Source organism: Lytechinus variegatus, chromosome 7, assembly GCF_018143015.1.
Source record: "Lytechinus variegatus isolate NC3 chromosome 7, Lvar_3.0, whole genome shotgun sequence".
Classification (NCBI taxonomy): Eukaryota; Metazoa; Echinodermata; class Echinoidea; order Temnopleuroida; family Toxopneustidae; genus Lytechinus; species Lytechinus variegatus.
Window position 1 is genome coordinate 15,101,963 of NC_054746.1, and position 15,345 is coordinate 15,117,307.

Consider the following 15,345-nt stretch of genomic DNA (forward strand, 5'->3'; position numbering starts at 1 on the left):
GTTAAGTGGTAGACAATTTTTTTAATAATTAATTTGCAAGGTCATAGGATGGCATTTCATACCATGAATCTACTGCTAGTACATCCAGTGGTAGTTTATTCTAATGGCATAATAATAGTCAGGCAACATGAACATATTTGTTACAGGACTGCTGCTAAGTACATGCAACTGATTTTGAAATAAAATTGCATAACAACAGAAATGGAATAATTCTAAAGCTATAACAAATTTGATTGAAATATGCCCTAATAGTATTTTCAAAAAATCATACAAATTTGAATGGCACATTGAAGGAAAAATAAGTACTTAAATAGAAATAATATGTGGATGACAAATATCATTGGCTGAGATAATGAAGTTTGCATAAACTTAATAAACATTGTAACTTTGTAATTTAGTAGCCGAGAGTTAAAAATATATACAGAATTAAAAAAAAATATATAAGAGCCTTTTTAGAGCTTTTTTTTAAACTCAATTTTTATCTCTCTCAATCTAGAAAACAATACATTAACTCTTTGAGTGATGTATTGGCATCAGTGCACATTTATCTAATTAAATTGAAAAAATTGTTATAATTAATTTTGTCCTTCTCCATTGTATCAGAAATAAATAGATATTGTCTTCAACTGATTGTAATAGAATAATCAATATGGATGTACTATCAAGATAAAATCATCCCCCCCTAAGTGGAAATAGGTCATATGTCATTTTTTCTTTTCAAAACTATTTCAGGACAAAAAGGGTCATTCTGTTACAGAAAGGCATAGTGCATTTAAGATACAACCAAGTTGCATCATAACTGGAGATACAAAAAGTATTTACCATTCAATTTTGAAAACAATCTTTTTAATAATATGTCATGACAACTGAACCTACTTGTTCCATTTTATAAAATCATAGAGAAATCATGAGAAATGACATAAAAAAGGGAATGGCTGATCAAAATCCTTAAGGCATGTGCATGCTTTTTTTAAAAGCATGGACATTAGAATCATCTTTGTAAACAGAATAACACAAATACTTATGTCATAATGCCCTAATACTGTATTCATAACATTTAAAAAAAGAAAGGTTACCATTGACACTGTTTAATATTGCAATCAATTCGTCAAAGATGCAATTATCTGTATAGAATGAAGGCATGCACATGACCTAAGGGATATATAGTTCTCAATCAATGTATTTCATGACTAAGGTACGTACGTCCCTGCACATTTCAGAATATGCGCATTCCAAGACAGCCTCACAGATTACAAAAAAATCCAGATTATTTCACTACATTTCAAGAAATGCAATTTTGTCTTGAATAATAAGATAACTATGACTGTGAATCGTGAGATCTTATACAGAGAGATATACTGTTCAATTTGTTTTAAATATAGACTCCAAACATATTGCAACACCCACATGACATACAGTAACACCCAAATTCTTTCCAATATACAGATACATATTATATAACTATCCATAACTCTTGTTGAATTCAAATTCATAAATTCATATACTCTTTACATAATTCTATATGTAACTACATACTTTTTTGTATAGTTTTTTAAATACAAACATATATTCTAGTCAAAAGTTAGACTCTGTGAATGCAGAAAATCTAGCATACCTATGATATCACATTCCCCTCTCTCTCACTTTTTTTAAAGATAGAATAAGTTTGAATAGCATCCCTTCCAACCTCCAATACACAGAATGAGGAAACTCAATGCAAATCCTTTGCCGGCCTGAACTTGTCATAAGGCAACATCGTGGGTACAGACAACACTGCTATCACATCATTTACCAAGATTTCAATTGCTTTATATAATTCACTCACCAAATTAGTGAGCTTCAGAGCAAATCATGTCTAATGTGGATGGGGTTTTGTTTAACCATCGTGTATAATGCAAAAGCTCTTGCAGTCATACAAACCCAAACAATCTAACATTTACCACCTGGTAAAGTGTTCATAATCGATGAAGTAATAATCTGACTTGTGCTTTAAACGTGCGGAGAGACATAGCAGTAGATACCGACTATGAAGCTCTTATAAGCATAGCAACCGTATGCCTGCACCGCGGAGACCCTAATATATGGGACTGCATGTTCTATCCCTCCCATTTCCCCATCAGTGACTTCAAGCAATTAACTTCTAAGATTTTAGACGAGACGGAACGGAATGGATTACATGCACATCAAGATTTCTGAGGGATATGAGTGCAGTACAAGTCAGTTAAAAGAAATGGCCATAAAATAAATGAGAATTTTTCCCTGAGGATAACTTCAAATGAAAAGCACACTACACTGATGAGTTACATTCTCTGATGCAAAAGATTATGCATTTTCCTGGATAAAAGAATCATTGAAATAAATCCCTTCCTTTTAAATTAAAATAAGGAACATTGGAACATGACATCAGATTACTACATTGGCAAGCATTTGTTCTTGTATTCTACTTTTTAAACATGAAGCAAAACAGTATCCAAGTCCTTTGGAAGTGCATAGGAATGATAAGTTGTAATTTGCAATATGCTTCAGAAGAACTGTGTAATTCAATTATTAGTATGGTAATTATGAAGGCATATCATAAAATAGAATATGAATTTCTATGTCACCCATACTTGTTGATTCAAGTGTGTATTTGAGTATTCTTTGAGTCCTACTACGAGGAGACTTCTTCTCACCGATTCCGAGGACTTTCTACTGCAGCTGTATGATTGGAAGCCGAATGAAATCCTTTCAAGCCTATTCCTCTTGTTCTGACGATTCTGTGTCGACCTGGGGTTGATAAGAGATGTGCTCGCTGCCGTGGTCCATGGTACCGTACGCCTGGTGACCTCTGGCCCCCATCTGACTTGTGCCCGACCCTTCTCCGGCCTCGGCATCTTCCATCAGGACGTCCGGCACAAAGTCCTGGAATATGAAGGAGCAGGAGATAGAGGGATGGTAAGAGAAGGATGAGGGGTGAAAGAAAGGGTGTGATGAGGAAAGAAGATGGACAGAAATGGAGTGTGTGTGTTTGGGTGAGTGTGTGAGTCCAATAGAAAGAAAAAGAAAGGGAATGAGAGAGGGAAAGAGAGAGTAAAAACGAGAGAGAAAAGTGCAAACAAATGACTATACATTGTCTTTATTTATTGGAATATAAAAAAAACATGTATTAAGAAAATCACTTCACATCTAACACAGATGTCTATTCAAAATATTGCAGGATAATGAAGAAGAAATCCATAGACATTGGAAAAGGATGGTCAAAAAGAATTCAATAACATTCAAATCAAATGTTTCTAGCATCAAACTTTATTAATAACTGAAGAAAGGGCTTTTTACCACAAACAATCTTATTTCATCATCGTAATATAAGTGACATACAGTATGTTAAATCTTTGAGATACATGTAGATATTCATCTGATCCGTAATCAAATGGTATTCATCGATATCAAGTACATTCTGTCTTGAATAACACCTGCATATCTGCACATCATAAGCCAGAGTTCAGTTAACTTACAAAAATAAATTTGTGAAACATGACCTGCAAAATAATTCATTTCTAGTGTAGAGGGTTGAATGCAAAGCCACACTTCAAGCCACAATCGCACACCAGACTCCACACTTAATGATACATGACCCATCCAATGCGTTCCCCATAATTTGAGGAATTAATTAACATGCTCAAATACCATTCATACCCTGCAAGGGCTCATATTTCATTTACCTTCATTAGTTACAGAGGAATAAACAACCTGATTAACTTAGCGATAACAAGGCCGGTCATATAATACGATGCCCAAATGCACCCTCCATTTTCATCCTGTCCTCGGTAACGAAGGCACATTTCATAAAAGCATAACTCCATTTTCTTTCTCACATGATTAAATGATTTTGTTCCATCCTATTACACACAAGTTATGCAGGGACGGTAGTTAATGGGTACATGGGGAGCAGTAATTTCATTAGTTCAAAGAAAGAGTACATCAAAATGTTGAAATATTTATAACACTGCATTTTTTTCTTACTCTAAATTCTTTTCTGACTCAAAATCCATGATATCATTAGCTCAGCTCGTTCTTCTGTTTCTTATTAAAGCAGATCCATATTTTGTATATTTTCAAAGGAGACAATACTTTATATATAATTACATTGTTGGCTTCTTAACTTAAATTTTGTCTTCACTGGCTCATTAATAAAACATCTGAAGAATAAATGAATATTCATAACTTTTAAATTTTAATTCAATGTCTTTTCCAATAAAAGTTGTAATAAATAGAAAGAGATAAATAACAAAGGAAGAATAGTATTCATGAGAAGACACAGAAGAATCCGAGAAATAAGGAAGGGAGAGGGAAAGTGTTAAAATCTGAGTGCATATCCTTTCTCACAACATTGATGGTGGAGTTCAACAGACTGCAGCTAAATCAACAATGCATGATGGGATACTAATTCCCACTAGCATCCGAGGCTCGGCATGTCATTGACACTCGTACTGTCACAGGGATGTAACTGTCAAATGAAGCTCCCTGTATCAAATTCACAGGCGCATTCAAATGAAACACCTTCATTCCCATACATACTTTTTAGTCACTGATCAGTGCTTCTTTTGCAACAGGCATGCAAAAACATCTGAGACTGTGAATGTTGGGAAAGATACATATATGTGGACAGCACACCTTGCTATTTCCTCTTAACTTGTTTATTTGAGGGGGGTACACAACTTGCACTACCCCTCCCCTTTTTTAAATTCGCAAATGAAAAGCAAGGCTTGATGGGCCTCTCACTGTTTCTAATTCTCTATCTCTTTCTCTTTCTCTCTCCAACAATGTTTACATAATCCCTGATCCTATATGTACATACACCGTAAATCCCAAATCAAATGAAAAAAATATGTTGGGGGGGGGGGCAGGATGGGGGAAGAGACATAAAAAAACTCATAAAATTTCTACTTCTGAATCTCTCTCTCAATTTTTAAATCTACCCTGACCCTCCATGTATAATAAAACCAAAATCTTTTAAAAAGCATGTTTACATTGTGGATGGGGTGGGGAAGGGTAGGGTGGGTGGGGGAGGAGAAATAAAAAACTTGATCTGTTTCTACTTCTCTATCTCTATTTCTAACTGCCTTCCTCTCCATCAATATATACATCTTCCCTGACCCTCCATGGACAATAAAACCAAAATCTTGTGAATGATATATGTCTATATAGAGAACAGAGTGGATTGGATAGAGGGGGGGGGGGTGAGTGGGAGAGGGGAAAATAAAAAAAAGATCCCTGTTTATACTTCTCAGTCTCTCTCTCAAGCCTCAAGCTGCTTCCCTCTCCATCAAAACTTACTTCTTCCCTCAATCCTCAATATGTTATAATCAAAATCTACTGAATAATACGTTAACATCGCACATGGGGGTGGGGTGGGGGAGGAGACATTCTAAAAAGCCTTTCCTGGTTTCTACTTCTCTATCTCTATCTCCAACTGTCTCCCTCTCCATCAATATTTACATCTTACCCCAATCCTCCATGGGGTATTAAGCTAGGATATGAAAAGAGACAGACCTATAGATCTAGCAAGTCAGCTGGGAGTACGGAGACCATGCTTGGCAAATGTCAGCATCCTATATCAGGGTTTGGGAAAGCCCTGGGAATGTTTAGAACACCATGCATCCAATTTCCATCCAGTTAGTGTGCAGTGTTATTGCCAAGTTAGTTCAATGAAATGAACAAGTTTTCATCAAGTATATATATTAAGGAGTGAACATCATAAAGGAATGAATTTCTGTTTCTGGTTGTTTTTTTTTAAATCAAATCTTCCATTCCTTATTGCTTTCATAGGGATACATTGTCTGACATGCTTCCATGCTCCTTTCGGGAAGTAAATCCTCCATGTTTTATCATGAAAATCTGACAATCTTAAAAATACATGGTTGTAGCACCACCATATAAGGCATCGCAGGTCCACTGTACCAAAGCCATGCTAGGTAACAAATGATTGTACAATTTCTGGTAGAAATGCTTTGATTTAGCCCAATATCTGTGCTCAGTCTGAGTATGGCTTACCCCCCCCCCCCCATCCCAAGGATCACTACAAGAACCGCTCAATTTCGGTTGATAACGTGAACACATACCTAGCGGCCCGTAGCCACAACTGATGCTTCAAAAATTGATTGAAAAATCATTAATCATCATTCAATGTGACCCAAGCATTGGGGACATGGATAAATAAAGGTGAGAAATTACATCATAATAGGGCTGGGGGCAATTTTGCCCCAAAATGCTCAAGCGAGCCATGAAAATATACAGCAGAAAATGCCCATTCACTACATTGTCAAAGCTTATCAAATGTTGCAGATTTAGAAAAAAACCTTCTTTGTCACAGATTGAAACTGCAATCTCCACATCAATGGTTTAAGGGGCAATTATTTGGCCAAAGCAAACCAATATAGCATGACAGCTTGGATTGAAAGGTATGAGCAAAGGAAAAGTTAATCATCAATTTGCAGCTCACTAAAATTCTATCATCTCCCTCATGGTATCCAAGCTATAAACACTTCAAGTAACAAGAGGGTGTACAAGGGGTTTGTTGAATTAGATTCCAAATCGGCCATGGGTCATAGTACATGGATATCTCCTAACATAATAGGTCAAAGCAGCCCTTGTGAAATAAATTTTCATTTTCACACTACCAGACCTGCCAATCTTCTACAACAAAAATAAGTATTCTTAGATGGAAATATCAGTATTTTTTTTACAAAAAAAGAGTATTTTTTAAAATTTGCCTCAACGTAACAATTGACAGCCTGTTGTAGTGAGATCGGTGAAAAAAACGTGAAATGACTCAACTTGATAATTCACCATTTCATGTGCTCTTAGGCAATAATTTGCTTGTTCTTTTCATGCAACAAGATACTGACCCGACAATGATTTTTACCAGTCTGGGACTGTTGGACCGGTGCAAGTGTTGCGCGCTGTGTATAATACATACTCTATGATCAGAAATTTTTTAAAAAGTAACAAATCATACTAAAAAGTATTGGCATATTCATACCAAAAAAAGCGGAACAAATACTCTAAAAAGGGAACAGTTGGCATGTCTGCAGTACTCTTGTTGGAACATGTCAAAGTTGACCATTGTTTAGCTGACAGTACCTTGCCAAAGAAAATACAAGAACCATGCAAGTTACAAATTTCAAGCACACACTTAGGCAGCTTGTCTGTCAGAGCTGAAACCTTGTATGGGTGTGCAGCCCATGTGAAGCGAATGATGCGCACATGATCGGATGTCTGTTTTTCACTGCTATTTTTACATTAAGCAAAGGTCAATGCTTATTCTAGAGAGGTAACTTCATCAGTAGGCCTCCCATCTTCTCGCCTTTACTACACAATCTGACCAAAAGGGTGCCTCACTATCTTCTGTACATGAAAGTCTTAAATAAGTCACAAGAGAAGCTAATGCAAAGATAGTGATCTTTAGAGGGTAGGACTTTCCCTTCTTTGTGCACTTAGAGATACTTGTACTCTGAACTCCTGAGTAAATGTGGGTCACAGAATAGGACACAAATCTTGTACAGCAAGTAGGTCCTACTTGACTCTGTAGCATTTGTTCGTACTAATGAAATCATTAAAAACTGATGATAAATAGCAGGTATTCTGTTTTCGTTACCACTTAGGCTTAAGCTCCAGAAACAGAAGGAAAATACAGACATATCTAGCTCAAAGCTGCTACTCAGTGCCCTCAGAATTGAACTTTTGTCTTGATTAAACGAAATAAAAGTCAGAAAATATATAAAAACACATAAATAAAATCCTCTTTAACCTTATGATGGAGACATGTTCCCATTAATAATATATGATTATGATTATATATCTGTTTATTTAGATATTTATATATGAAGTAACTAATCAATGAATTTAATAATTTATTTCATTTATGTTTATTCATTCATCTTTTTCCCTTATTTACTTACTTACCTTATTACTGACATACTTTCTAACTTACTTTCTTACTTATTTAACTTACTAAATTACTAACTAACTTACTTACTTACTAACTAACCAACTAACTATCCAACTAACTAACTAACTTTTTTACATGTTTATGGGGAGGGGAGGTGGTAACCATGAGAGTCATTTTATTTCCAACAGCACACAACATCTGAATGATGTCTCCTTTCATCAACGTTCTGCTCTTCCCACAACACAATGCTCATATCAAATTCTCGTCATATTACTTCACATCTCTCAAATTCATGTCATGATTTTGAGAAATTAATTTTTACTCATATTGGCCAGAATATCTCATTTCTCCCGCATGAAAGTGCATTTACTACCAAGAGGAGAAAAGAAAATATCCAGTTCTTTTATAATAAATGAGAAGAGAGATCTCATGTATCAGAGCTGAAAAATTCATGTCTTAATTAAGACATGGTGGCACAAAAGAGTCTGCAATGGACGAAGTTGAACAGAATGTTCTCTTTTCTCTGTATGAATAATGCATGCTTCCATTACCCTCCTAAATGTCAATTTCAGACATGTATCTATTTCTCCTTTTTTGGTAAATATGTAACATAATATAGTAGACAGTGGCGGACCGTGACCTGGCGGAGACAAAGCATTGGAGGGGCACTGTAATGTTTGTAAGAGTTTGTAGAGAGTGCATAAACAATTCAACAAAAATATACATGTATAAACTGATATGCTTGTTAAATAGATGTGTTTTAAGTTTTGATTTTAAACTGCTAACTGATTGTGCTAATCTGAGTTATAGGTGTAAGATCTTTTTATGTGGGGCATGACAAGAAGTATTTACAAGATTTAAGTAGATGGAAAAATCATATTTCAGCTTAAATCATCATAGAAATTTTGATATTTCTGTGAGATTCAGATTTTTACAGACTAACAAAACTTGATAAGGACACAAGAGCAGACATTTTCCCAATTCTTCTTTTATCAACTGATTTACAATTTTCCCAAGAACATGTTCAGTTGTAATATTACCCCAAAATGAGGAAACTAGAGTAATATTTTCCTAACCCCTTCAACAAGAATATTTCCTCTCACGCAATGTGACAAAGAATGACATAAAAATTCAAAAGGCAATTTGGCCTACAGCGTAAAGTTAAATTGCCCCAAAATTGGTTCAGGGGGGGGGGGGGACTTATAATGCAAAACTCTTATAGATCATGCTGTGATAGAGATATTGGCACAAATCAGGCATCCATTTTTATGACTTCTAGATTGCTCCCATTTTATTCTGATGAACTCTTCAGTTGTGACATATAAACTCCAGAGTGGGTAGAATTTTTGCATCTTTTTATTCCTATCACCATTTCAGAACAAAGAAAATAGATACATGTATAGACAAAAGATCAATGAGAGCAATGATTTTAAAAATATTTGTTACATGATATGATACATAACACCTGGATGAAAGTTGAAGAGGCTGCCCGTGAAAAATACCTGCATTATCTATGAAGGACTCACATTATTACTTTTAGATCAGATTTGTTCTTGCTCTCTCGTATGAAATTTAGCAAAATGTCTTCCTTTAAACGCTACAAACCTTGATTACTGTACATGAATATTCTCCATTACATTAAAAATACACTGAATTTATCTATAAGACGCCATAGAATGAATTCAGTATGAACTACGGTCAATGAAATAGATATGCTAATATCCCTATCATACCATGTCCAAACTCAAATATGGTTTGTCTAACATTATTGAATTCAAACAGTACTGGAATGTCAAATTATTCAATCGTGTAGCAAAACGGAAAACCACACCTAATACAGAATTGTTATTCCGCTTGACTTTCCTTCTTCATTCAAGAACGATAATAACGCCATTCCAGATGCATCATCCACCAGCACCATCAACTTCCAAGCTGCATCACCCTTACAAAAAAAACGAATAAATAAAAAACCTATTCACGCCCCTTCACAAAAGAATCCCAGGTTGTTGTTTTTATTTCCAGGCCTCGCTCTACAATTTCATCCATGAATCACTTTGCATTCATCCATGTTCTCTACTTTTCACCTTTGGTATTTGCCACCATCTTTCGATGTTTTTTTTAATCTTGTGTTTACAGGAGGGGCAGTCGAGATGATGGGGTAAGTCTTGCGTGAGGAGTTCCGATCATAAAGCAACAACATAACCATGCCACAGTCACATCAATGATACTGACTCCAGACTGACCAAGTCTGATATGTTATTACCAATGACAAACCATCGGTGGGTTTTGAGTCAGTTTGATTAGTGTGCCTGTAGCCTGGGAGTAGGGGTATGGGTGGGGTGCTAAAAATGGTAGTTTGGATTTGGTGAATCATCCATTCGTGGATGAATGTTGAATTAAAACTGGTGGTTCAGACTCGCATCTTTTTATCAGAGGGCAGTAGGTTCAAATCCTAGCCATGGTTTATTTTATTTCAACAAGAATACACCCACATTTTGCTGCCTTCAACTTATGTGAGGGGGGAGAATTGGTGCCCGACAGGATTGATATTTGTTTACATCAATGAGAAAAGAAAAATGGAAGTAAAAATGGCATTGTGGGAAGATTAAAATGTGAACACTAAAAAAAAACACCAAAAGGCGAGTTTAAAGAAGGTTAATCAGAGTGAACGATGAACTATGGGAGGCTTGCTGATAACTGCATGAGACAGGGGCATCACAGCTTAAGGCATGGTCACACTGCCCGAGCGTTGTTGGAGGGGTAGGGAAAGAAGGCCGAATTTCGCTAACAAAATGGGAAAAAATCGAAAACATAAATAAAAAAAAAAAAATCGAAATCGGAAATGGTGAACGGTGAACGGTAGCGAGCGGTGATGGTTTTTTTTCTCTCCGCTCCAACAACGCTCATGCCTTTAGATAGGTTTACTGGATGCTATTCAAGCAAAGGTGTCTGGGTGTAGTTGATAATATGACCACAGCCTCCATGATTCATCGCTTTGGTTGAATGCTATCAATTTTATACTGTGAGAGAGACTCAACACCTCCACACGGTGGCTAAGACCAGGATTGGGGGGGTGGAGGGGGGGGGGAGGGGTATACAACAGACAGGACACCCCATCCCATGAGTGGGCCCTTTTATACTGACACTACTGTCTACAGTCCATTTGTCTTCTTACTAATACTCTACCCAAATCAAATCTGAGGATCTGCAAGTGCAAACATATTGCAAAAGAAAATGAAGGTGTTAAATAATGAGGACATCTACTTGAGAAGATGCTATCGAATGAGTGAAGTGGAGAGATAAGAGGTATAGGAGAAGAGGAGGGAAGGGGATAATGAAGAGAGAAAGAGGAACGGATGGTAAGGGAGGGAAAGAATGAAGAAGATGAAAATAGGAACAGATAGAACAGAAGATGAAAAGAGGATAAGACGTGGAAATAATAAGGAATTACAGAGGGATAGAAAGGATGGAAACGAGGTGGAAAGAAGGTAGAGAAGGAACATGAGAAGAATAGTGAATGGGGTATGGAGATCGTGAGATGATGGGTTACTTAAATTAATGTTCTCTATTTTTCAGTCTTACTACTATATCAAATATGAGGTGAGCTCACCAACATGTACAATAGTACTTTCTGCTTACCTAGAAATATAATTTTAATGATTTCCTTGGAATTCATCACCTTTTTTCTTTGTTTGTCCCAGGAAAACAAGCTGCCCTATTTTAACTAAATACCGAATGGGTGAAACCCTTGAGACCTAAAGAAAATAATCACGGAAGGTGTTGATAATGAAATGGGTCCCTTTATACTAATACTTCACAACACAAAGCAGAAGGAGCAGTTCCCAAGTGAAAAGGAAAGACGAGTGATTGAAGATCCAGCATGAAATGCTGAGTATACTTGCAACCAACACATGATCCTTCAAGGCATGCTGCCTAGGAATTGGTAAACAGCTGGGGTAGCGGAGGAGTGAGAGGTTGATCTCTAGGTAAGGACAAGGTCAAGGACCACCTTAAGATGCCAAGGGATTCCAAAGGATGTCTTCAAGAACATTTTCAAGGACATCCTCAAGAAATTGGAGGATAACGTGGGTGGTAAATAGGAAACTAAGAGGTTAATCTCAAGGTAATGTAAGCTCTGTAACCTGAGAATGTCTTCAAGGTCATTCTCAAGAAATCAAAGGACAGGGCTTTCTTAAGATTATTCAGATTTGTAACATGAGGATATCTCCAAGGCCATTCTCGAGGACTGTCAACATTTCTGCAAATACAAAGCAATATTTTCAATAAAATACGGTCAAACTCAATTTTGATTTTTGCTGTCATCACCAATTGTACTATTAAAATTTTAGTTGTGCAAGCATATGATATTGTTAGAGAAAACTGCCAAAAAAGAAAAAAACAATTATTTTACAAAGAGTTCAATACCAATCAAAATTCTAATTTCAGTATTTTGTTGTTATAATGAAAATAAGAGAGAAATAGAGAGTGAATGTGAGACATGCAGAGAGGGGGGGGGGGGCACAAAAACTGAAATCATTACAGCATGTGAGAGAGACAAATGCAAAGGGATGGAAAACAGTTAAAGTTACTGATAAAAGTATGAAGCGCTAAACAGAAAATATCAGGTGCCTAAGTTAAACAACTGGAATGCCTCTGGCCGTCTCACCTGCATCACGCGATTCAACATAGCAGCAGTGCAGGCTTTGAAAACTACTATAACTCCCAAAATATGTTCAGTGATACTTGGTTACTCTTATTTCCACATTTTATGAACTATACCAATACACTTTATAGAGATAGGATGGTAATTCAACAAATACAACCAATGTGGCCAAAGTTCATTGACCTCACATGACTTTTGACCTTGATCATGTGACCTGAAACTTGCACAGGATATTCAGTGATACTTGATTACTCTTATGTCCAAGTTTAAAAAGTCAGATCAATAAACTTGCAAAGTTATGATGGTAATTCAATAAATACCCCCAATTCGGCCAAAGTTCATTGACCCTAAATGACCTTTGACCTTGATCATGTGCCCTGAAACATTCAGTGATACCTGATTACTATTATGTCCAAGTTTCATGAATCAGATCCAAATACTATCAAAAAGTTTTGATTGTAATTCAACAGATACCCCCAAATCGGCCAAAGTTCATTGACCCTAAATGACCTTTGACCCTGGTCATGTGACATAAAAATCATGCAGGATGTTTGGTGATACTTGATTAACCTTATGTCCAAGTTTAATGAACTAGGTCCATATATTTTCTAAATTATGACGTTTCAAAAACTTAACCTCAGATTAAGATTTTGATGTTGATTCCCCCAACATGGTCTAAGTTCATTGACCCTAAATGACCTTTGACCTTGGTCATGTGACATGAAACTCTAAGAGGATGTTCAGTAATACTTGATCAACCTTATGGCCAAGTTTCATGAACTAGGTCAATATACTTTCTAAGTTATTTTATTTCAAAACCTTAACCTTAGGTTAAGATTTGATGTTGACGCCGCCGTCGCCGTCAGAAAAGCGGCGCCTATAGTCTCAATCTGCTATGCAGGTGAGACAAAAAATGAAAATACTGCTAGAATCAATACAAGGTCACAAAAGGACAATCTCTCAATCTTTTAATTTAAAAACCAAGCAGTAGATACAAAGAAACCAAATCTAGCAAAAGCCAAGGCAATGTAACAGTAGAGGAAAGGACTAAAGCAAGTGGGTTGTGATTTATGGTGCATTAGATAACCTGTCATCTCGGCCTGGCAATGATGAAGCGGAGCCTTCCACAACATACTAACATAATAGAATACAGAATGTCATCCAATTAATGAGAAACAATGTGGGCATGGAATAGCTCAAAGGAGGTACACCAGACAATATACAACAGAGAATCAATTATCGTGTTGCCAATTTGAATGAAAACCGCGGCACCGTGCATAAACCAATCTGCAAGCCAAGTCGTTAATGCAAAGTTGGATCCATCCAATTACACTCTATAGACTGCATTTGAAGCTGCTGGTTTTCTTAAACAATTCCACTACATACATGAGAATACACTGTTAAGACTGCTATCACTTCATTTATAGACCTTTTTCTTGTAATCTGGTAAAATAAATCCAGATTACCTTGGGTTTTTTATTTAAACCACACTTTATACTTAGAAAGATTTGAAGACACCACAAAAAGCAACATCAACAACAAAAAAAGAAAGTGTAAGCAATCAACAAAGCAAAACAAACTTGCTGGCTTACTATACTTTATTCTAGAATCTCCATTTTCTCACACAATTTGTGTCAAATGTAGCTTTATATAAAACGTTCCAAATCTAAATTTAGCTTATCCTTTGCAGAATAAGAAACACTGATAAACAGAAAATCAATATGGCATGACAGGACAAATCTGGCAGGATCCCAGCGGACTAAACACTGAACAAATGAGGGAGGCTAAATCAAGGAGGGATTCGACAACATGCAAGAAAGATGGAGGTGAGCAGGGATTCGATCAGTCGCAAGTTATCGCCTCATCCGTGAGAAATTATTGATTTCTTGGGGAGTTATCAGTAATTGCATGGGACTGTGACCTTGGTGTCCCTCAATGTCGTCTGCAGGGGGTTCCGTTTCTCAAGTTGCCTGTCCGTGAGATCTTGAGATGAGTATTCTGACTGTCATATCCATTCATAATGGATGAAGTTCCAGGCAGAGACACAGAAAATTCATACCAAGTAGACAAGAAGAAAGTGTCTAATTCTCTACATGTACAAGCTGTGGTAGTTCAACTTTTTGCATTTTTTCACAACATATAGAACAAAATAATCACCCAACTCCTTTAATTGAAAATGTCAGTGGAGAAAAAACACTTAATTGCAAATTTTCAACCTCTAAACAAAATCTTTGTGTCTATTCATATTCATTCGAGATACTTGAGCAATTCAATTCAATAAAAAAAGGATGAAGGAAATATATTTAAGCTGTCAATTTGTAGAAGATATGACAGCATAGAAATGACATTAATCAAGTTTGATAACCATCATTTGCCCCCCCCCCCCGGGGGGGGGGGGGCAAATGATTTGGTTCACAGGAATGAAGATTAAGAAAAGACCAACATATGCATACTTTAACTTTAGCTCAGGTGGTTGAAAGAAACATATCTGCCAACCCTGAAATCCAAGAAAATGAAACAAATGAGATCATGGCTGAAAATTGGAACATTGCATAGTTTCCCATCTTTTATTAGAGAAAGTTTTTTTTTACAAACAATATTGACTTAGTGGTTGAAATTATGTCTCCCTCTTGCACATATATTGGGACTCTCTGTTAACCCATTGCCCACTGGATCTGGGTAGTCCCTGCCAAAACCCTATAGGAATCACAGAATTCAGTAGTCAAAAGGATAAATGGGGACAGTTGGCAGG

General features: G+C 36.4%; 1 protein-coding gene across 3 annotated transcripts in view; it reads right to left on the reverse strand.

Moving 5' to 3' along the window:
- Window positions 1-262: 262 nt before the first annotated feature.
- The window catches only part of LOC121418530 (calcium permeable stress-gated cation channel 1-like), a 93,690-nt gene continuing 78,607 nt past the window's right edge, over window positions 263-15,345 (reverse strand). For all 3 annotated transcript variants that reach the window (XM_041612445.1, XM_041612446.1, XM_041612444.1), the window contains one exon: window positions 263-2,901. In XM_041612445.1, coding sequence (XP_041468379.1) covers window positions 2,734-2,901 — 168 coding nt within the window. In that variant the 3' untranslated portion in view covers window positions 263-2,733. The remainder of the gene's footprint in view (window positions 2,902-15,345) is intronic.